General features: G+C 37.5%; 1 protein-coding gene across 1 annotated transcript in view; it reads left to right on the plus strand.

Annotated features, from left to right (window-relative positions):
- Positions 1-16,720: 16,720 nt before the first annotated feature.
- Positions 16,721-25,069, plus strand: part of Triml2 (tripartite motif family like 2) — a 10,630-nt gene continuing 2,281 nt past the window's right edge. Inside the window, exons 1-6 of the mRNA XM_027927161.2 lie at positions 16,721-16,909; positions 17,524-17,619; positions 19,446-19,640; positions 20,896-21,036; positions 22,295-22,317; positions 22,507-22,607. Coding sequence (XP_027782962.2) covers positions 16,721-16,909; positions 17,524-17,619; positions 19,446-19,640; positions 20,896-21,036; positions 22,295-22,317; positions 22,507-22,607 — 745 coding nt within the window. The remainder of the gene's footprint in view (positions 16,910-17,523; positions 17,620-19,445; positions 19,641-20,895; positions 21,037-22,294; positions 22,318-22,506; positions 22,608-25,069) is intronic.

Raw genomic sequence — 25,069 nt, forward strand, 5'->3', positions numbered from 1 at the left:
CCATATAGTCTAAGAATAAAAATACTGGCTTTTGGGCAGCCCTTATCCTATACATAAAGTCATGTACCATATTGGGAGGTCCAAGATGGAGCAATGAGAAGCACCATGCAAAACACTAGCCATTTCAAAACCTCAAAGCTTTTGGAAAAAAACAAGACAGAAAGCACATCTTGATGAAAAGAACAAACAATAGATGTATTTTTTCTGTACTTGGTAATCACTTTCCCTTCAAGCCACCAGTAATTTTAAAGAAAGCAAGCTTCGATTTATCTATCTATTTTTGCTTATTAATGATTACCTCTAGAAATTTATGCTGGGAATTTGAAAGATACTGTAAGGAGTTAAGGACATCTTTTATTTCCCTTTACTTCCTGTCCCTTACTTCCACCTTTGAAGCTTGAGCTTGCACAGGGAAGCATTTCCAGATTTCCTTGGATAATTCAACTTCTCCTCCTATATACAAGCTTCATAGTCCTTTATACCTTCTTTTTTGTGGCCTCAGTCAATGTTGCCATTCATTTGATTCTTATCTATTTATTGCAGCACCAGGGATTGAACCTAGGGCAACTCTACCACTGAGCTACATCTCCAGCCCTTTTTATTTTGAGACAGGGTCTCCCTAAGTTAACCAGAATGACCTCAAACTTGTGATCCTCCTGCCTCAGCCTCCTGAGTTACTGGGATTACAGGTATACAGCACCATGCACAGCTACTGAATGCTTTCATTAATAGACTATCTCTTACATGAGGCTGTAATTCTTACATCAGTAGTTGTCAGATGATTGATCACTAACCACTGCAAGAAATAAACTTTGACATGCAGCTCATGAAAGACTCTTAGCTTTCCTATGGAAAAGGTATTCTTAATCTTTTTTGTTTGTTTGTTTGTTAATGTTGGTCATGATTCACTAAACTGACACTGCAACCTGAAAGCTAGAAAAAGCTATCACATAATAGTAGGGACCATGTATATTTTCCCCCACACCACTGCATTCTAAGAGTTCTGTGCATTTAGAGACAGGAACCTGGTAGCGATTGGATAAACAGGGCTAGATGAGAAGTTTCAACTTTTATCTATGTGCTAGGGTTCTACGCAAGACTCCCCTTGAAAAGGGATTTTTCACTGTGAGGCAGTGAATACCTGTAAATCCAGGGACTCAGGAGGCTGAGCCAGGAAGATTACACACCCTAGGCTAGCCTGGATAGTTCAGCAGGACGGTGTTTCAACATTAAAAAAAAAAAAAATTAATGGCTGGGGGTGTAGCTCAGTGGTAAAACACCCCTGGGCTCAATCCCTTTTACCATTAAAAAAAAACAAAAACGCATTTTACTTCTGGGAAAAACCAGATATATGATAATTTCAATATCTCTTACTTGCCTTTTTAAATAAAACTGAGCGGGACATGCCACTAACTTTAACATGGATGTGATGGCTAATTTTTATTGTCCACTTGACCAGAATAAGGAATGCCTAGAAACCTGAGGAAGCACTATTTGGGGTGTGTCTAGACGAGTGTTGCTAGATGAGATAACCACGTGGCCTTAGGGAGTGGGGAGATCCTACCTCCTCCAGGGCCGGCCTAGTCCAATCAGTAGGGTGTGGAGCTAAGGGAAGCTCCCAGAGGCTAACCGGTGTCTTCCCTGAGAGTCGGACTAGACTTTTTTTTTCCTGCAGATTGAACATCAAAACCCCAGACTCACCAGCTTCTGGGACGGGGCAGTACCCCATTGGCTTTCCTGGCTCCGAGGCCTTCAGACTTGGACTAGACCACGCATGCGCTCCTGGCATCCCAGGGTTTCCAGCCTGCAGACGTCAGTGGTGAGACTTCAGCTTCTAAAACTGTGTGAGCCAATTTCCCTGGTAAGTCCCCTCATCTCTCTCTCTATAATCCTATTGCTTCTGGGTCTCTGAAGAAGCCTGACCAAGCTAATGAAATTACACAACTATTACTAATCAAACGTGAAACTTTTTTCATGAATGCGTGAGAACTTGGGGCAATATGAAAAGTCAAAAAGGCAAGAGGTTGTTCAAGTCTACAGGAGACTTCTCTATGGGAGAAGCTTATGCAGAATCCAGTCAGCAAAAACTGGAACCCATAGCATTTTAGGCTCATTGAACTAAAAATGTGAAGACATTCACTTCATTGTCTTATGTGAACAGGGTGGATCTAGGGACAATAAATATTTCGTGTGCTTTAATGACCTTTTGGTTCAGGGAAGGGGTTTACCTTTTTAGAGAAAGGGTAAAATTTTATTCTTTGGTTAAGAAAAAAAAAACTGAGTGTATTTTCTTTTTAAGCTAAATTCTCTGTCAGAGCTATTCTAGGTATGTTTTGAGGCTATCATTCTGGTCTAATAAAATAATTTTGTGTTAGAACAGAATTCTTGCTCTGTTTTCCATATCCAATATAAGATGCAGGAGCTGTTAGAGACTCCATCTCTAACCCTATTTCATTTTCCCCTCAGGCACCAAGCAGCAGTTCACTGAAGTAAGTGCCTATATTAGATTTTTATTGCTTTATAACAAATTTCTACAAACTTAGCATCCTAAAACAAGACCCGTCTATGAGCTCAGAGTGTCTGTAGGTCTGCAGTCCAGTATACTGTGCCTAAATCCTCTACTCAGGTCTCAGAAGGCTGAAATTAGGATGCTGGACAGGATGTATTCTCATCTGAAGTTCTAAACTTAGTTCCCTGAAGATATCATAAAGCTGGTCAGTGGTGCCATTTTCTTTCTGTCTGGGGGATTGTTCTCAGCTCCCAAAGGCTCCTCCCAGACCTATGCCGTGCATTTCCCTCCATCTTTCAACCACCAATCCCTTATGTTGAATTTTTCTCAACAGCAAAAAGCCATACATTTTTAGGGGTTCACATGAGTAGGTCATGCCTATCTAGGATAATTTCTTTATCTTAAGAACAACTGATTTTGGAACTTAATTCCATCTGCAAAATCCCTCACATCAGCAGCCAGGTTTGGTGTTTGTTTGAAAAAGTGGGAAGTGTATGGGTACTAGAAGAATCCTGAGATTCTTCTCAGGATTCTCCCTTTAACATACTACTTTGAAGTGGCACAAAACATTATTAGAAGAATCTCAGGATTCTCCCTGCCATCATGTCCTTTCTATACTTACGAGAGGGCTTACTTATTAAAGATGTCTAATGAAGAAAAGGAATAAAGAAGATTCTTTCCTTATAGGAGTTGCCTAAGCGGAAGATAACTGTTCACAGGTACCATTCTAAGAGTAGTTTTCCAAAAGTTTTTTAAGAAGGCTTTAATGGGTAGCAAAGATGCTTAGAGTGGATGGGAGGATTTTCAGATGAAGCTCAGCAATGGTGTAATCAAATTTTTCTAACAGGGACATTGGCCTGGATTCACTGAGGTTCTCACATTTCTAGCTTTTTTAAGCTTAAAGAGGGCAATTAAGAGATTTTTTTAAAAAAATAAGGACCTAGATATAAAACTATTTTTTCCCTATTCTTTCTCTTTCCAGCACCTATTAGTTTTGAAAAAAAATTATATATACATATATAACACTACTTTGAAGTGGCACAAAACATTATCCTAGAAACCATTGGTGGGAATTCAGTGACATTCCCATACACTGCTTTCATGGGGTCAAGGATATTTTTTTCTTGACAGTAGATAGAACTCCAGACTGGAAAAACAGAATCTTTATCTGTGTCACCTGATTGAAAGAGTATGGTTAAGGAAAGTGTCATGCAGGACATGGTGGATCATCATGACAGATTTGATTGCTTAATGTCATGGAAACTCAGAACTGTATCTCTGGGATGTATTATTGGGAGGTGATTGTGGGAGGAAAGAATGAGTGAAAAGTAGGAATCTAAGGAATCCTTGAGCAGAAAGAATTACCTCCTCCAGTAAGAATTTATATTTGCTAAGTGTTTGTCATGAGCACCGTGTATTTCCCGTAATCTCGACTCTTCAGTATTAGTTGCTCAAACAAAGCTTGTTACAAACAAGGAGATTTCACTTGATATTCAAGAGCTATTTTATTTTATGATGCTATTAAAGACTATTTGCTATTTCATTTGTCAGTTTTGCCCTTAGGACTCTGCGTCTTATTCTCTTTCCTTGATTCCAGAATATACATGGGGATTCTGTATCATTAACTATCTTCCCAGTTCACAAAACTTTAAGACAGAGCACTTCCTTTTAACCCTCCGAAGAGCAAACAATCTGGATCAGAGAACAGAGAATGCTAACATGAGAAAACTCATGTTGAAATTCATTGCCATTGTAACAGTATTGAGAATGAGGGCTTAGGAATGATACCAATGACATTATTACCCTGTGTGCACATATGATTACACACCAGTATAACTCTACATCATATATGACAAGAATGAGAAGTTATACTCCATTTATGTATGATGTGTCAAAATGCACTATTACCGTCATGTATAACCAATTAGAACAGATAAAAAAATATTTTTAAAAAAGAGCGAGGGATTTAAGGGGAGACTAGGTCAATGGGTCACTGCCCTTGGAAAAGAATTAAAGTCCTTATTGTGGGGAGGGTAGCACAAAGTCACCCACCAGATGCCAGCACCATGCTCTTCTCAGCCTCTAGAACTGTGAGCCAAATAAACTATCCCTTATAGTTTTCCCAGCGGTATTCTGCTACAGTAGCAGAAAGCAGACTAAAACAGGAAGCTTTGTTGTAAACTGATAGAATGAATGATAGGTAAATCCTAGACATGGCTGCTACCTCCATGGAGTTCATAATTAGAACCATAATGTGCTTTGAGATCTTTTCAGGCTAAAGAGTAAATCCATTAGCAGAAATAATGTTAGTTACCTCTTTCAAAATTGTATTCACTGAAATTCTTAACCAATCACCACATTCTGTCGACTATTTCTGAAAAAGCATTGACAATGCTAACAGTCAGTTATTCTAACGGTCATTTTAAGTGTTAGATTTATTGACTCAACAATGGTTAGAGAAGATCAAAAAACCAAGCACTTCAATTAGCATCTATCCTAGTAGAAACAGTAGAAGCATTAAAATTTTGTAATTATGAAGGAAAATTTATTATTCACATGTACATTGCATAAACTGTAATTAATGGATGTACTCAGAAATATTTCTGCCAAATTTATCCTACTTCTTCAGGAGGGGTAATCTTTTTAAAGTTATTGGAAGACAACTTTTAGGGGCATATGATGGTACCAATATTATTTTTAAGTTAAAAAAAATGAAGACTCATACTAAGCACAGACAGATGTCTATTTTGTGAACAATTAAATCTCAGAAGACAGGCTTTTGTATTAGCTAACTTGGGAAAGCTTAAAAAGTTTTATTTTATATTTTAGTGTTTTTATTTTAGTTTAGTTTTCAGTGCCGTTCATTGAACCTGGGGCGCTTTACCACTGTGCTACATCTCCAGCCCTTTTTATTTTTATTTATTCATTTTTTTGAGACAGTGTCTTATTAAATTCCTTAGGGACTAGCTAATTTGCTGAGGCTGGCCTTGAACTTGAATCCTCCTGCTGTAGCCTCCTGAGTGGCTGGGATTATAGGTGTGTGCTACCATACCTGGTAAAGGAAAGTTTTATTTTTCTGAATAGCTTAGTCTTAAAAGATCTTCCAAAATATTTATGTTCATTGGAAATTTTTAAAGAGATAAATACATAAAAGCCTTTTGACTTTAACATATGATCTTCAATACTTTCCTATAATTTCTAGTTTATTTCCATTTTCTTGATCATGAAAGATATTCCATGACTAATCTGTCAATATATCAAACAAATTAAATGATTAAATGAGTTTAATGATTAAATCCAATAAATACCTGGTTAACTTTAGATATTTATTACTCATGAAATTCTGATCTTTTCTACTTCTTCTTTTACCCTAGCAAATTACAAACTGTGGTTTTTAGCTTTTTTTTTTTTTCCTTGCCATACTGGGATTGTACCCAGGGGTGTTCTACGGCTGAAACTCTATCTCCAGCCCTTTTTACCTTTTATTTTTTATTTCGAGACAGGGTCTTGCTGAGTTGCCAAGGTTGGTCTTGCACTCATGATCCTCCTGTCTCACCCTTACATGTCACTGAGATCATAGGTGTGTGCCACTGTGCCTGGCCCATGCCCTTTGTCTAATATTCACTTTAACCTTAACAAGAGTGGTTAAAAAAAAAAAAATAAGTATCACTCCAGAATTACAGGAACAGCACTGACAAACTAAGCTACAAACTGAGCTGTTGGAGGCAGTATAAAACTTAGTAAAAGGATTGAGGGTGTTAAGGAAAAAAGCTTTGGTTTACATGTTAGGACTGATATTGAAAGTAGATTTGGGGAATACATTTCCCCTCACTGGATTTTGAGAGAAGAAGGGCAAATCTGATTTTTTCCTTTATTTATTTATTTTTTTAATTTTTTTGTTTTCTTGTCTGCCCTTGTTTGCTTGATCTCTCCAACTAAGACTATAAAAGTATCTTCCTATAAAACTATGTTTGCCGTAGTCGCACACTTCATAAATCACCTCAGCTTCATTAAGTTCTGAAAGACTAACACCCTGATTTTGTAAAAATATTTTTGCAACATAAAATTTTCAATTTGAATTAATGTTGCTGGCATAATAACCTCCAGTGGAGTCTATTCATAAACCTGCTTTTTTCCTGAGGGCCAGCAGTTTGGACAATGCCTTATAATATTCGGTGCCAGTCATCTTTTTACTTCCAGGCCCTGAGAGATGTCCTAATTGTCAGTTGGAACAGGTTTTTTGATTCCTTGTTTTATATTCCTTTAGTAATAGTGAGCAACAAGTAGATCTTAACATCTTGATGTAGCTTTGTTATTTTTGAAGTAGTCTATGATGGAGTAAATTTCTTTCTAAGGATGTTTATAATAATATAGTGAGAGCAATGGTCTGCAAGTTTTAGGATAAACACATAAATAAAAGCTGAGTATATGCCTCAATATCAATTATCCAGTTACTACTTTATTCATATGCTTATTGCTAAACAAAAGACATGTAAAGTCTTTTAAATGCTCTTGATTTCCTACACCCCAAGAACCCATCTATGACACCTCTATCACTCTTATTTAGGCAAGTGCTCCTGAATCTGCTGAAAAGAATGATTCTCGAAGCATGCAAAAGGAAAGGCTCCTCTTTCATAGAAATTTCCCTGTTCTCCTTACTACCTTCACTCCCAAGCATGTTTTGTACAACCTCTCATGGAGTGCTAGGAGTCTTGCAATAGTTGGTAATAGTTGTGCTCACTTTGCAGATGATGATCCATATTTAGTGGCTTTCTGATGGTCATGGTGAGTAAATGGCAGAACCGGAATGAGAACTTAGAATCCAACTTCATCAGTTAGACTTGATGTTTTCTATAAAGTGAGACCCTTGGCAAAATTCCAGACTTCATTTTATCAGAGCTTATTCCAATTAAAACCAGTCCATTTGCTTTGCTAAAGATATTCTTTGTAGTTAAAACAGAGGTGTCTTGTCCCTGAGCTGAAATACATAAGGTTAACATTTCTCTTGGGACTCTTACCTAGGAGCATTGTCTTCCTTTAGAAAAAGTAAAGGTATGGCAGGTTTAGCTGAGCATGCATTGATTTACAACAATTGGGCAATGTCTTATCAGTGAGGTCAGCCACAGTTGTTCAGTTCTTAAATACCGATGCTTTTTAAAGGCAGTAATTGAATGTCGTGACCTCTGGACTTCTTAGAGATGTGGAGGTAAGCTCATGAAAGCTAAGCCCCTGATTTTAATGGATGGAATAGCCTTGGAGAAAAGGAGCCAGATAGGAGCTGGTCATTCCTGTTGAATAACAGCCATGAACCACCATCCATGAACCACCATCCATGAACCACTACTCCTCTCCACCCCTCTCTGAAATGGAGGAGGCAGTCTCGCAGCAGAATTGGAGTCCACAAGTAACACCCATGACCTCATTCAGCACCAGCCATGTTCATCCAACCCTGAAGCTGATTGTGTGCTGCAGTTTGAGGGGACTGCAACCTATGAGTGTGATGAGGTTCTATAAAGTTCATGAAATAGTGGCTAACACTCCTAGCTCCCTAATAATTATTTTTTTTTAAATGAACCACATGTATATTTTGAAAATTTTACAGGAAGAAATCCTTGGAGCTAATACTCTAGAATCCTGTTGTGTTTTCTCCTTAGTCATACCCTTTTATCTTAAGCTGTTAAATATTTTTGCTGGAGAATAATGCCTGACTTCATTGTTAGTTTCCAGAAAGTTGCTGAAGGAAATGATAATTAAATTATTTGTAGATAAAAAAAAAAAAAACCAAGGGTGGGGATAACTGCCTGCCCAAGAAATCTGTCACAGGTAGGAGGTCAGGGGACAAGCCTACATAATTCATATTTGGTCTCAGTGAGGGAAATCTGCGATGCTTCCTAAGTCTTATAGTTCTGTCCCCTGGAGGGATAATCAATCCCCTGCTAATCAAACTTCAGTGTTTTTTGTTTGTTTGTTTTCTTTTTTGGTACCTGATGATATAACCTGGAGTAAATCTTCCACTGGGTTAATGAAAGAGGGTTCTACCCTAAGGAATCTCTAACACATCCCTTATCTTACCTCAAAACAACACTCCACATCAACTCCCTTTTCCAAAACTGAATTCTCCAGTCTTCCTCAAATAGCAAATAGACTATGTTGTGTGCATGTGCAAATATTTAACAATGAATCCAGTATTATGTATAATTACAATGCACCAATGAAACAACTTTATAAAATAGCAAATAGAGCATATCATTTCTCTGTGCCCCTCTCTCCTTAGTCAGGGAAGCCTGCTTTCCTATTATATTTTTTCCTATATAGGCTTTCTCCCCTCCTCCTCCTCCTTCTACTTTTTTTCTTTTCTTTTTTTCAAATACTGGGAAGGGAACCTGGGGAGCTCTACCACTGAGCCACATCCCAGCCCTTTCTATTTCTTATTTGGAGAAAGGGTCTCCCTAAGTTACCCAGTCTGTCCTGGAGCTTGTGATTTTCCTGCCTCAGCCTCTTGAGAAAGGATTCCTTCTTTCTCTTCTCAGCCAACTTCTGTGAAGATTTTGTCAGTTGTTCTGTTTTATTCTCAATATTCCCTGATCTTTCATAACTCATGAGTTTGTTCACTTGAACAGAAAACATTCTTTTTGATCTATGAATCAAAGGATAAACATCAAGCCACATTTCTCGGGTTTTAGAGACTCAATGTCTATCTTAGGTTTTAAGTAAAGTATTGATCCTAGGAGATTCAATATTTTAAAATAATTCTAAAAAAAGTGCAATCCAATATGCTAAACTTCAGTATATCCTTATATACCCTACAATCCTGTGGGGTGGGTAGTGTTATAGCTGATGAAACATGATAGAGATTAAGAAAATGACAAAGAGCACGTGGTACAGAACACAGTGGGTACAGAATTTGAATCCCAGCCCTACTAATGCCAAGTTTCATGATAATTCTTTACTATATATCTTTGTCCTTATTAAATGTTAACCAAATATTTCTCCAATTTATAAAGGAAGATGCCTCCAATTTGTATTATAGTTTATAACTAGATACTTTTATAGGACTAGCATAATATCATTACAGGGAGCAAAGATCATTTTAAACATTTTAAAATGTTAGACTTTCACGTAAGTTTGTTTTTTTGTTTCTTTTTTTCAGTATCAGGGATTGAATCCAGGGATGCTTAACTGCTTGCTGATCCACATCCCCAGTCTGTTTTATTTTTTATTTTGAGACAGGGTCTCACTGAGTTCCTTAGGATCTCACTAAACTCCTAAACTGGCCTTGAACTTGAAATCTTCCTACCTCAGCCTCCAAAGTCCCTGGGATTACAGGCAAGTGCTACCAAGCCCAAATGGACAATTTTTGATTAAAAAAAAAATTTTTTTTTAAGAAATCTACTTTTTATCCCAAGGTCAAAGACAAATAAAATAAAGAACTAAATATTTACCTATCCAAAGAGACTGAGTTCTTGATCAAGGTCAAGGTTATACAGAATTTTCTGGGAACTCCTTAGAAGTGTAAATTAACAGACCCTACCCTAGATGCCCTGAATCAGAGACCTCTGAGGTACGATAACCGTAGTCCATAGGATTTGAAACTTCACAGATACTTGATGACCTGAGGGAGGGGCTTCCAGGGCAAGACTTGATAAAAGCTCTTTAGATTCCTTTGTTCTCTATTGTTCTTGCTGTTTTCCCTGGAGGAAATTCCTGGGATTACAGAGAAAGTAGGTCAGTTTTCCTCTATAAATAATTTCTTAAATCATGATTTTTCTTTAAATGCCTAAAATTGATCTTAGTTTCATATATAAACCTTAGGAAGGTTTATATATGAAAGTTTACACATATATATCAATGCCATGGGATAAAATGACACCTGAGGAATAAAGTTGGGGAAAGCAAGATAAAGGGTGTGAATTTACCACAGACACATGCTGGAAAAATATTTTCCAGTTTTCCTTGATTTTGGTAAAAATATTTTATCTTCGTTCTCTCCTCCTCTGATTCCACTTTAACTTTATGCAGGTGGACACAAAATATGTTTTACATAAAAATATTTTTAAAGTATTTATTTAGCACCTACTAAATAAGTTCAGACTTAGATACAGGGCATCTAAGGAAATTAATTCTTCATGATTGAAGAGTGACCAAGAAGTAAACCAGTTCACAGAAAGATAAAATCAGTTAGATACCGATGTTGCCATAAGCCTTGTCCTTGTCTCTGATGCCAATCCAATAATGAGGGCATGGTTTTGAGAAAAAAGAAAAAGAAGGTTTATTGCTTTGTTAGCAAAGGAGAAACACAGGGGATTGTGTCCCAAAGGCTGTGATTCTGTCCATGAGCAGGAACTGGGGCTTTAAAGAGGTGATTGACAGGCTCCAATCCACCTGTTCTCTGTTGGAGTTGCCATGCATTTGTTAATTTGGGAGGTAGTAATTTCTGAGGTTTTCTGGTGCCATTCCCAAAGTCGGAATTACTTTGTTCCAATGATGGGTGTGCACTCAAGGACAAATAAATCTGCCTCAAATGGGGAAGAAAGGTAATCCTGTTTCCTTGAGATCAGAGAGGGGGAGAGATTAGGGAGGAGCAGGGAGAGGGGAAGAGAAAGAAACATATCCATTTAAAAAATAAGTTGCAGTGGCAGAGAAGCAAGGGTTACAGTCAAAGCATAACGTGGATCACTATTAACACAAAGAAAAAAAGAGCCGGAGTAACGGGAAGGTGTTTCCAACTGAGCAACATGGATGGACCTCTCAGGGCAGACAACATGGAAACTAAGAGCTGAAGGGAAGGAAGGAGAGGGAGCCACATTTGCAATACTAGGAGAATGAACCGTTGTAGACTGGAAGTGAGGTAGGGATTTAGGATAAAGAGAAATACTGAATCTTAAGGGAAACACCCATAAGCCATTGAGATGCTGAAAACACAAAGGTAAACCTTGACTCACGCCCTTGTAAATAGAAGGAAATACGCAAGAGCAGAAAAGCACTGCGCACCTCCAGGATCCACCTCCAGGCGACTCCACCCAGGACCCACCTCCAGCCCAGCCCCTAATGGGGCTCTTAGCTAAATATTGGCTCCTGCCCCACCCCAAACCAAGGCGGGGCTTCTCGATCTTGAGCTAGCCAGCTTTCTCCTCTGAATGCATGTCTTACCTTCCCTGTAAACCTCTGTCTGTGCCTTTGCCTGGCTCAGGCGGGAATTCTTTTCCATCTGCTATGCCAAGAACCCTGCTGGTCCTAAGTTGAGTTCTCCCTCTCCTCTGGAAACTCCTCGGACCCTTCTCCAGAGACATCTCTTCTGTGACAGAAGCAAAACTGCAACAGGTGAGTTTGGATGAGTTTGGTACAACCGGGCGGAGCTGTAGATGAAATTAGGTGGTGACGAGACAAAGAGGGAACTGGGGGGTGAAGACGTCCTAGCACTGGATTAGCCATCTCTATATTATTTTAAATGCAAGGGAAATGATCAGAAGCCTGATACAGATTTTAAAATAGTTCTCACTGAGCTGAGAGGAGGCAGAGACAATATTGGATCATACCACTAAAGTAAACTAGGAGAGCAATAGATGGTTTTATGAATTGGTGGCTTAAATTACAATTCTAAGTGAAGGTAATTTGAGTGCTTAGTAGACGTTCAATTGCAAATGTGTTGAACACTGTTGTAGGAAAAAGATTTAAATTGGTACTTGAAATATTCAGAAATAAATGACATTTATTTCTCCTGGGGGAAGACTGTGCACGATAAGGTTAAGAGATCAGAACTGAACCGCGTGTGTGTGTGTGTGTGTGTGTGTGTTACTGGGGATTGAACATAAGGCCTTGCACACGTTAGGCAGTTCTACCCTTGAGGTACATCACCAGTTTGAGAATAAAATAAAATAGGGTCTAGCTAAATTGCTGAGTCTGGCCTCAAACTTGCAATCCTTCTGCCTTAGCCTCCCATGCAGCTGGGATTTCAGGAGTGTACCACCAGGCCCAGCTTCAGAACTAAACCTTGAAGCACCCCCAAGATTTGGAGATTCAAAAGTATGTATAGCCAAAAAAGGAATGTCAATAGCCAGAACAGACAGAGGACTATCAGCTGTAGGATCTTTATAACTTTCAGAAGATGATGTTCCAGGAAGAAGGGCAGGCAGGGCCAATTATGTTAGCTGCTGCTGAGAGCACAAGGAAATCTGAGCTGGCGGATTTCTTTAGATGATGACTAATTGGAAATCTTCTAGCACATGTCTAGGGAGGCAGGACGAGAAAAGCTACCAGAGAGCTGAAAGACCTAAATGGATAAAAAAGATGGACAGTATATTCAAAAACAAATAAATAGGAAAAAAATGCAGTTCATATAATATGAAAGTGGATACTCTTTCAGAAGTATAAATATCTTTAAAATTGACTTAAAAAAATCAAAAACTTGATTAAAGAAAATGGGTAAAAGACTTGGACATTAAAGTTTACAGCAGCTGGGCTGGTAACACATGCCTGTAATCCAGAGACTCAAAGCAATTTAGTGAGACCATGTCTCTAACTAAAAATTAAAACTTAAAAGGGCTTGGGATATGGCTCAGTGGTTAAGCACCCCTGGGTTCAATCCCCAGGACCAAAAATAAAGTTCACAGCAAAAAGAAAAAAAAGGGAAGAAAATGATATTTAAGCATATGAAAAAAGGAATATTCATAATAAGTGTAATTTGAAAATACGTAAAGATTATACTTCTCACCTAGCCAATGTGCAAAAACCCAAAGTTTTGTTCCTTTCACAGCTTGCTTGTAGTGCAGATTTGTATGACCCTTATATGAGAAAATGACAAACTATAATTTGCCAAACTAATTATAGATGCATCAACAATCCCATTTCTGAGGATTATGCACTTTGAGGTCAAAATTCTGAACTTTTTGGTCTCAAAACCTTTTTGCACCCAAATAATTGAAGGATTTCTGAATAAATCTTTTATGACATCTTGACTAATTATGTTAGAAAGTACATGTGTTCTTAAATTATATATTAATTTATTAAAGTGTGTTTTGAAAACCATTTTAATAAACTTTTCTGAAACAGGTTTGAGAATAGTGTAGTTTCTTTGTTTTGCAAATCCCTTCAATTTATGTCTTATCAGAACATCTGTTTTCTGGTGTCTGCTTCTGGATTTTATTATTATTATTAACTTATTTCTTTTTTGGTATAAAGATTAAACTCACACATTCCCAGTCCTTTTTATTTTTTACTTTGAGACAGGTCTTACTAAATTGCTGAGGGCTTCACTAAGTTGTTCAGACTGGCTTTGAATTTGCGATCCTCCTGCATCAGCCTCTGGATACACTGGGATTACAGGTGGACACCAAGGCACCCAGCTCTATTATATGTTTTTGTGAGATTGTGTGGGTTGAACCCAGCACCTTGGGCATGCTAGGTAAGCCCTCTAGCACCAACTCACATTCTCAGCCCTTACATTCTGTCTATTGCAATATGCTGTTTGGGTTGTTAGATTAAGTCTGACCTCACACAGATACATATTTGGAAAAGTGAGAACATTCTAATAGCATTTTCAGATAATTGTTGGTTTGTTTTTCTGTATTTCTACTAGTTAAAATTGCACTGTTAACACTGAATCTATTATCTGTCTTATAGCTTGAACCTTTCTTTTACCCTAGCATAATGTTTTAACAGCATGTATCAGTCATTTGGAAATATGGGCTCTGAGTTTGCAGATCTTCCAAATTTTGACATATTTTATTATACTGTACCAAAATCACATTTGTTAATATCACCATCAATCTTATGAGGAAAACTGACTATTGGGAAGATGTCAAGTTTTCAGTGATAAATACAAGTTGTTCAAAATAATAATTTTTACCTGAAAGATCTAATTTAATGATTGAAAATTAATACTCCTAGTTTTGGGTGTTTTGGTTTTTTTCCCTTTGAAATGATGGGGTCACATTGTGAGAAAACATCTTGTACATTAACAGTTCTGAAATAACCCTGTTCAGCTCAGTTCTTCTTTAAAAGTAAGAATGTTGGGCTGTGGATGTGGCTCAAGCGGTAGCACGCTCGCCTGGCATGTGTGCAGCCCGGGTTTGATCCTCAGCACCACATACAAACAAAGGTGTTGTGTCTGCCGAAAACTAAAAAATAAATATTAAAAATATTCTCTCTCTTTAAAAAAAAAAAAAAAGAAGAATGTCATTTACACATACTATCTATTAGACAGGTGTGATGGATCAGGCCTATAATCCCAGTGACTCTGGAGGTTGAGGCAGAAGGATTGCAAATTCAAGGTAACACTTAGCAATTTATTAAGATTTTTGTTTCCTTTGGTGCTAGGGATTGAACCCAGGGGCTCTGTACCACTGAGTTTCATCTCCAGTTCTTTTTTATTTTTTGAGACAAGGTTTCATTCAGTTGCTGAGGCTGACCTCATTTCCTCCTGCCTCAGTCTCCCAAGATGCTGGGATTACAGGCATGCTTCACCTTGCTTTCTGTCTCAAATTTAAAAATAAAAGGGGTGGGGTGAGTTGGGGGCATAGTTTGGAGGTAGGGGGCCCCTGGATTCAATCCCTAGTACTGAGGGGAAAAAACAAACAGAAAACCCCCAATACTATCTAGCATAACTTGAATCTCAAACAACCACAAATTGTGTTTTCTTGAGAAAACTGTTGTATTTCTGTATATGGCATGAATGGTTTTATGTGAATTTTCCAATTGTCACCAAGAATATTAAATAGACTCCACATGTCAAGATTTAATAATTTTCTTTTTATCTGAGGACATAAGGCTATTCTTAAATAAAATGATAAAATGAGTCCCCTGCTTTTTTTTAAAGCTGGGAATACACAGGTATATAGAGAATTTTAAAAAGAAGAAGACGGAGACTTCTAGTACTGTTTAGCACCACTTAATGGTAAAATTCAGTGGTTTTATCTACCATCTGTAGGAATGTCAGCTCAATGAGAAAGATAAATAAAATCTTGGAAACCATACTTTGAAAGCTGCTTAAAATATACCTAGATAAAATAAAATTTTTAAAAAAATGAGTATCATGTTAATCTGCTTAAGCATTATAAATTTTTAATATCTTACATTAAATCAAAAAGAAAAAAAATGAAAAGGTAGACGATCTGGCTGATGGAAAAAAAAATGGAGTGTGAGTGGGGACAGAAGAGAAGGAAGAAAGGAAGTTAGGAGACCTGAGACCTATCATACTGTCAGAAGAGCCAGTTAGCAAAGTGAGATAGGGGCAGATGTGACTAGAAGGGAGGATTTTGAGAAATTGGTACTTGGTGTTATGACATCACCCAACGATGGCTTGTTTAGACAAGGAAACTAAGACATTCATTGGGGAAGAGTTTCCAAAATTGAGGAGGTAATATGCTTTAACAATAACATTAGAATAATACTTCCAGAGAAAATGTGAAAATGTTGGTCAAAGGTAATCCTATGAATTCAGGAATAGGGATGCAGGAGATCAGATCACTGATCATTTTCCTAGAAAACAAAGTAGGAGAATATATAATGTCCCTTTTGTGTGTGTGTGTGTGTGTGTGTGTGTGTGTGTGTGTGTGTGATTTCTTTAATGATCAGTTCTACGGTCAAGCAAGGTGGGACACTTAGGTAAAAATTTAAGGAGGCACCTAACTCCCAGGCTCCTATGCACCTCTGCAAGTCTGATATTTAGTGCTTCCTTAAATTGGGTTCCTAGGCTCCTCTCCTTTAAGAGTTACTCAAAGAAGACCCTCAATTCCTGGCTCCTGCTGAGCACAGGGCCAGCATGCACTGCTTAAACAGGTGCTTTGTTTTTGCCTCACCCTAGTTATGTACTGCATATTTGTATTGTGCTTTTTACTGAGACACCCTACCCCCAGTAAATGACTGTTATGCTGTTGCTTGTAATTAATTTTCAGTCTTTTCCTTAAGATTGTCAGAAAACTTGGGACAGCCTTTCTATATAGTAAATCCCAACATAATAAATCTCCTTCCTCAAGCATGTGGCTGGCAAAGGTTTGCTGGATTTGAGGAGGACTGGGTATACCAACCTGCTCTGTGTGCCTGGACTACCTTCTTGGGTCATTGATGCTTGTTTCACTGTAGACCATGATGTTCTCAAGTGTGACTGCTCGAGAAACAGAGGAAGCCTGTCCATCATTTTCTGTTCAGGAGATAGGGAATTATTTGACATCAGAAATAAGCAGCCTTACCTTCAACTAGGGACAGCAAAGCAGGATGTCTAAAAAGCTCAACCCCCAGCTACAACACAATATCAGAGAAGATGCCTATTGTGAGACACACCTGGAACCACCACAGCTGTTCTGTGACAATGACCAAGTCACACTTTGCGGCAAGTGCTTCCAGTCCCAGGAGCACAAGAATCACGTAGTATATGGGATACAAGAAGCTGCTGAGAATTACAGGGTAAGTTTTGTGCAAATTCCAAAACAATACCTGGTCAACTCCTCCTTTTGATTGATTGGACAGATATTCTGATCCTTCAAAACCTTTCTCTTAGTTAATATCTATTAAGAAATACCAAGCCAGGTATAGTGGTACACACTTATAATACCGGCAACTCTGGAGGTTGAAACAGGAGGATCATAAATTAGAGGCCAGAATGGGCAACTAATTGAGACAATATGTCAAAATACAAAATAAAGGGGACAAGGTTGTAGCTCAATGGTAGAGCGCTTGCTTAGCAGGCATGAGGCACTGGGTTTGATCCCTGGCACCACATAGAAATAAAAAAATAAAGGTATTGTGTCCATCTACAACTAAAAAAAAAAATTAAAAAAAGAAAAAGAAAAAAATAAATAAATAGAGCTAGAGATGTAGGTCAGTGGTAGAGTGCCTCTGGGTTCAAAGTCCAGTGCCAAAAAAAAAAAAAAAAGACAAAAAGAAATGTCATATTTATTGAAACTTCAGCTTTAAAGCTAACAAATAGATGGCTTACCCTTTTAGTTGTCTATGGATAAAATCTCATTCTAGAGCAATTAATTAGCTTACTTGGAATTCTGCTATTTATTTCTCTATAGAAATTATTCCAGGAAATATTGAACACATTGAGAATGAAACTTGACGTAGCTAAGAGCATATTGACTGATGAGCAAGAAAGAATGAGGGTGATTCAGGTTAGTGCTTATTTTCATTCTTGGGGGAAAATTACTAATAATATTGAATAGCAAATAATATAAATGAAGTTGAATGTCAAAAGCAGGAAAAGGTATTTGAAGTACATGGGGGTTGGGAAATGCCAATATTTTAATGTATAAAGAGCTCTTAAAAGTCAATAAGACTTGGTCAACCTAGTGAAACTCTGTCAAGATAAAAATAAAGGGGCTGGAATATAGCTCAGTGGTGGAGCATTTGCCTGGCATGCATTTGGCCATGGGTATTCAATCCTCAGTGCCACAAAATAAATAAAGTCAAAAAGAAAATATGACAATAGAAAAAAAAATGTAGAAAAATGAGAGTTTGGGGAAGGGAGAGGGCATGGGGTTATTAATGGTGGTGGAATGTGATGATCATTATTATCCAGAGTACAGGTATAAAGACACAAATTGGTGTGGATACACTGTGTATACAATCAGAGATATGAAAAATTGTGCTCTATATGTGTAATAAGAATTGTAATGCATTCCACTGTCTTATATAATTAAAAAAGAAAGAAAAATGAGAGTTTGTAGAAAAGAAATTACAATTTTTTTTTCTTTTTGATGTTGTTTCTTTTTTGTTATTGGCTTTGTTTCTTTGTTTAGTGTGTGTGTGCATCTGCTCCCACTCCCCATAGTAGGGGGATTGAACCCAGGGGTGCTCTAACACTGAAATATATCCCCAGCCCTTTTTTGTTATTTTTTTTTTTTTTTTTGTTATTGTTGTTGTTTTGTTTTTGAGATCAGAGCTTGCTAAATTTCTGAGGCTGACCTTGAACTTTAAATCCTTCTGCTTCAGGCTCTCAAATCACTGGGATTATGGACATGTGCTACTGTGTCCAGCCTTGTGTGTGTGTGTGTGTGTGTGTGTGTTGTGTGTCTTAATTTTTGCAAATATGTTTTGAACACACAAAAAGATTCCGAACTTTTTTCATGGTAAGAGGAAATACAAATTAACTTTATTAAAATGTTAGTGAGATGGCGTTTCCAGTCCTCATTTGCAAAGATCAAATAGATTAATAACAAGGTTTATAACAGTGACGTAGGAGGATGACCACCTCGTGTATTTTTGGTGACCATATAAACTGTGAAGTTTTTTGAATGGTAGTTTGAGAACTGCTATTCAAACCACCATATTATGCACATTCCATTACTGATGTCCAACTGTGTCTTCATACATAACCCTATTTTGTTCCAGACTTTCAGACTGCAAGTCTTCTCTCTCACACACAGTTCTTAGAGAATATAAATGTCCAGTTGGAGATGATAGAAGAGAAGAATTGCCTTCATGTTCAGTTTCCTATGTATCTCTCATGTCTAATGGACAAATCAAAACCAAATTTATTGTATCCCAAACTGAGTTACTTGTATATACATCTTGGGATCTAACCTTTCCATAATTTTATCTATATTTTTACATTTTCATAACTCTATTCTTCAAATGGCTTAGTCTAAAAACATTGGTGTCTCCCACCCTTGATTCCATTTTTCTCACACTCCCTATCCCAAGCATCGACACCACCTTCCAATTTCCCAGTCTCTTCCTCTTTGCTTAGAAGTTGTATTTGCTGTAGCTTTTGAAACCAGGTAACCTTCCTTCATCTGCATTTCGTGTTTTAAGATCATGTCGATTTCTTAACTAATCTCAAATTTATTTTGTTCTTTGGATTTATGCCTTTTATTTCTTCCCTTCTCCTTTGTATTTCCTTGCCTTTTTATTGTGGTTAGAGATGGAAATAGGATCTCTATTTGTGGTCAATCTGTCATGTTTAACCTGAAATCGGTCCTATCAATATCTGATGCAGGAAGAGGAGCAGAATTTTAAAATGATGATTGAGTCTGAATATAGCATGCAGTTCCGGTTGTTGAGTGAAGAGAATGAGCTGAACTTCCTGAGATTGCACAGATACCAATGTGACTCAAACATAAGAGGAGTCAGTCTGAATCATCTGAACAGATTTGCCACAGAGCTGGAGGAGAAGTCCCAGGAGATGCTACAAGTGAGATATTAAAAATAACATCCTCATAGTATTTTGGAAGAAAAAGACCTGAACATTATGTCAATTCTATGTCAATTTACTAGAGTAAAATACCTAGTGACAACTACAGATGTCTTCTGTGTGTGTGTGTGTATAGCAATTCTGTTTCTGTGAATTTATCCTCACATGTATATAAGAAAGGCACATGGATAAGATAAAATATGCCTATAAGTTGTATATAAATTTTACTATATTATACTGCAAATAAATTTACATCCATATGAAAAGACAAGTGAATCAAGAAACATGTAAAGTGAGTTTGAGTACAAAGTCATAGTTCAGAATTAACCTTTGAAGCTAGTTCAATGAGGTTCCTTTTTGTCCTCTGCCATCTACTTGCTCCTAGGTGGCCTTGGACATGTTGCTTAACCTCTGACTCAGTTTCTTTAACTACAAAATGGAGATAACAGTGGCCTCTAAATTTTAGCATTGTTGCTTTTTGAGTGAGTTATTCTACAGAAAGCTCATTAACTGGTGTTTTGCACATTTTAAGCAATTGATAAATAGTAGGCATTAATATTAATGTTGGCATGTATTGATACTAAGAGATTAAATAAAACCTATATCAATACCCTGTAGAAGGGATACCATGGCTCTGTGTGTACAAATGAGGAATATTCTTCAAGAAAAAAGAAAGTGTCAGATTAGCAACAGAGTATGATATAGCATCATTTGTTTTAATAATGTGCATAGGTGACTAGGTGGAGTACATTTAGAAGAATAAAAGGAAAAGTGATATTTTGGCTAATTATCTAATCTTATTAATTGAAGTAATTTAATCTGTAAAAAAAGTATAGTAATTTTGGTGAATTTTAATTTAATGAAGGAAATAGTAAATTTTTTTGAACAAAATGCCATAGTAAAAGAAAATACTTTTTTTTTTATTATTGTGGTGCTGAGGATTGAACCCAAGGCCTTATGCATGCAAGGCAAGCACTTTGCCAACTGAGCTATATCCCCAGACCCAAATATACATATTATTAACCTGAGTAAATACACTATGTGCACACACATGCCTCAACTTAAACATGTTAGGTATCATACCTAAGTTTCTATTGACAGCTGCCCTGCTTGACACAGAAGGATATCATGGTCTTGTTTACTTTAGTGTGTGTGTGAGCTGGCAGGAAGAATAACAGTTTTTTAAAAATTGGCCAAATTAGTAAATAAGAAAAAATTCCAGTTGTTGAATAATAATAAAGGAATGCTTCTACAGAGACTGCACTATTTGGGAAGAGAGAACATGAATAAACTGAAGGAGAGTGAAGTCAAGATTTCTGAACAGCTCTGCAGCCTCCAAAGGATCACCTCAGAGCTGAAGAACAAGTGTGCAGAGTCTGCCTTAACACTGCTCCAGGTAAGACTCTGGAAAACACCCTTCATTACAGTATTTGAGAAGTGAGAAGTAGACAGTATTTAATAGGGGTCACTTCCAGAACACAGCATCCAATGATCTTCAACAATGCACGGAGGCGAATTTTCCAGCTGCCAAAAGCATTATGTGCACTTTTGTTGGGAATGTAAGTTAGTGTGGCCATTATGGGAAACAGTGTGGAGGTTCCTCAGAAGTTAAGAACAGAACTGTCGTATGATCCAGCAATCTCACAACTGGGTGTATATCCACAGGAAATAAAATCAGTATGTCAAAGTATCATCTGCCTTCCCATGTTTATTGCACTGATAGTCAAGAAAGAGAAACAACCTAAGTGTCCATTGATTGATGAGTAGATAAGAAAATGTGTTGCATATACTAGATGGGATACCATTCAGGCATGAAAAAAGGGAGAGATTCTGTAATTTGGGACAACTTGGATGGAACTAGAGATCATATGATGTTAAGTGAAATAGGCCAGGCACAGAAAGACTAGTACCACATACTCACTCATATGTGGAATCTGAAAATGTTGGTTTCCTTAAAGTCAAGAGTAGAGTGGTGATTACCAAAGGCTGTGAAGAATGGTGGGAGGGATGGTCAGGAAGAGCTTAATCAGTGGGCAGTAAGTTATAGTTAGATAGGAGTAATATGTTCTTGCATGCTATTGCACAATATGGTGGTTATAGAAAACCATAATAGACTGCATGTTTCAAAACACTAGAGGAAATGATTTTGAATGTCTTTTCCATAAAGGAATGATGCATTTCTGAAGAGGCAGTTATGTTTACCCTCCTTTAAACATACAACGTATACATGTTGCTGGGCAAGGTGGTACACACCTATAGTCTTAGGGGCTCAGGAGGCTGAGGCAGGACAATCTTGAGTTCAAAGCCAGACTCAGCAACAGCAAGGTACTAAGTAACTCAGCAAGACCCTGTCTCTAAATGAAATACCAAAAAAGGGCTGGAGATTTGGCTCAGTGGTTGAGTGCCCCTGAGTTCAATCCTCAGTACCATTAAAAAAAAAAAAAAAAAAAAAAGTATACATGTGTCAAACATTCTTGATATCCCACAAATATGTATAATTTTTATGTTTTTATATATCTGTTTAAAAATAAACAGCTTAAAAAAGCATTATGGGGCAAGTTCATATTGCAAGAAAGGATATTTTCATGGGCACATATCACAAAATATGTGGCTCCAATACCCAGTAGTAACCTTGTCTCTTTTTTTCCTCCTAGAATGCAAGGTATTATTTGGAAAGGTAAGTTTGCATTTTGAAAACAATATAAAATTTTGAGCCAGAATCAGGAGTCTGGTGTGTTGAGCTCACACGGGGGTCAAGGACATTGGGTAGAGATGAGGCGGTCATATGAACTGATAGAATGTAATGAGATCCATCTTCTAGATGGAGGGGCCTGGAGATAACTGAGATTGCCACTTTTTTAAACAGGAGTGAGTCACTACTGCTCCAGTGCCTTGAGCCTGCTCGCATCACAGACCTGAGTTTATGCCAAGTAAGAGGAATGAACCCGATGCTACCAGTGCTCCAAAGTAAGTTGACAGGATCCGTGAGTAGAGGATACTCTGTTTTACAGTTGAGAATCAAGTTAGTGTCCTACCATCAATAAAAGTAAATTCTAGAAGTTTAAGAATTAAAGAGCTTACTAAGCTGTACTTGTTAGATAACTACCAGGAAAAATATGCAAATTTCCTCTGCAGTTTCTTTATCATTTTCTCAACTCTGCAACATCATCACAGGCAGATTCTGCTACTTGAAAGTTTGGGGGAGAAATTTCAACATGGAACAAAATGATACAGCCTGCTCCTTTAGTTCCGTGTTTCCCACTTGTCTCATCAATGGAGTCATACAGTGTGCGTGGGTCAGCCTTCTTTCTCTTAGCACAGTGCAGTAGAGTGGGATTTCCAAGCTTGTTTTCTATGTTGCCTGTATGATTTTTCATTCCCATTTTTCACTTATATTTTATGAAAGAGCCAGCCACCCTTCATCCTCACCAGCATTTGGTAACATCAATTTCTTTTATTACATCTGCCCTAATAGATGGGTATTTTAATTCGCATATCTGGGATAACTTATGATTGGGTATATTTTCATGTGTTTATTTATCCTTACCCTCTGTATCTCTACTTTTGTGAAGTAGATCTCCAAACTGTTCCTTTTTTTTTTTTCTTTTTTCTTTTTGTTGTACTAGAGAGTGAACTCAGGACCTCTTGCATTCTAGGCAAGCACTCTTATCTCTGAGCTATAGTTCTCCCACCTTCTGTACTCAGAGATTTAACCCTGGGGCAACTTTACCAATGTGCTACATTTCTAGTCTTTTTTTCATTTTATCTTGGTGCTAGGCCTCACCAAGTTTCTGAGACTAGCCTTGAATTTGGGATCCTCCTGCTTTAGCCACCTGAGTAGCTGGATTATAGACATGCACCAACTTGTGGTTGACCCTATTTTTTAAATTGGGTTGTATATTTTATTGAGTTTGGAATTTCTTCATATATTTATTTAGTTATTGCTTACCAGATATGTTTCTCATATATTTTCTCATAGACTGGTCTTAATCACTTCTTAATTTTCCCCAAAATGTCTTTTGAACAATAGAAGTTTTAAATTTTAACAAAGCTCAATTCATCATTTTTTTTAATGATTTTTCTTTTTTGTGTTGTTTTTTGCCTTAACCAAGGAAGATTTTCTTCTAGAAGTTTAATAGTTTTAGGTTTTACACTTAGGTCTATTGGAGTTAATAATTATATGTGGCTTAAGAAATGGTTCAAACTTTTTCTTTCCTCTATGTTTCTTTTCTTTTCTTCTGTTTTGGTGGTGCTGAAGATTGAGCTGAAGCATGCTAAGCATCTGCTCTATTACTGAGATACACCCTAGTCTCTGATTATTATTATTTTGTACGTGGTCATCCATTCTGTTCAGTACCATTTGCTGGAAACACTATCCTTTCTCTATTAAATTTACTTGGCATGTTTGTTAAAAATCAATTGACATATATGACCAGACCGATTTGTGGACTCTAATAGGTTTATTGATCATTATGTCTTTTTGCCAATAACACTTTGGCTTGATGGATAACTCTATAGGGAGTCTTGAATGCAGGTACTGTGAGTTCTCCAAATCTTCTTTTTTTTTTTTCAAAATAATTTTGTGTATCCTAGGTTTTTTACTTATTATGTCGGGGTTTTTAGGTCGTCCCCCCCTTCCCTCCTGACCTGCGGGAGAGATTGGGGAGCACGCCCTCCCTCCCCGGAGGACAATCAGATGCGCCAGGGAGAACAGTCAAAGCAGGATCTCCTTTATTGAGAAAACGCACACAGCTAATATAATGTACAGGAGCCAATCAGGGTAAAGGTCAGCAGGGTGGGGAGAATTTACATCTACACCCATCCTACAGGCAGTAACGGCAGGAGCTGTCTGTGGAGGCAGAAGGGTTCTGAGCCTATCCTAGAGGTGGTCCAATTCTTCATCACAACCCATGGCTATGCCTTCTGGCTAATCACTAGGTGCTCTCTTAGCCACGGGTGGCCCCAGGACTGGGAAGCGGGTAGCAGACAGCAAGTTAAGTTTCCTGTTTTCTGATGCAACATGTCCCACATTACATCATGCCCTACAGATTTATTGTTGACTTTTTCAAAGTAAGACTGCTGGAATTTTGACTGATATTACATTGCCTGTGTAGATCAGTTTGGAGAGAATTGATTTCTTGACAGTATTGAGTCTTCTTGTCTCTCTCTCTCTCTCTCTCTCTCTCTCTCTCTCTATATATATATATATATATATATATATAGAGAGAGAGAGAGAGAGAGAGAGAGAGAGGAGAAAGAGAAGCTGGATTATAGACATGCACCAACTTTTGGTTTCCATCTGTTTAGTTCTTTGATTTTTCTCATTAATATTATAGTTTTTAGGATATAAATATTATATGTATTTTATGAAGCTGATTTTTTTTAATGTAGTTTATGCTTATTTGCATTTGCAGGGTAAACCTTGGTGA

Source organism: Marmota flaviventris, chromosome 3 (assembly GCF_047511675.1).
Source record: "Marmota flaviventris isolate mMarFla1 chromosome 3, mMarFla1.hap1, whole genome shotgun sequence".
Classification (NCBI taxonomy): domain Eukaryota; kingdom Metazoa; phylum Chordata; class Mammalia; order Rodentia; family Sciuridae; genus Marmota; species Marmota flaviventris.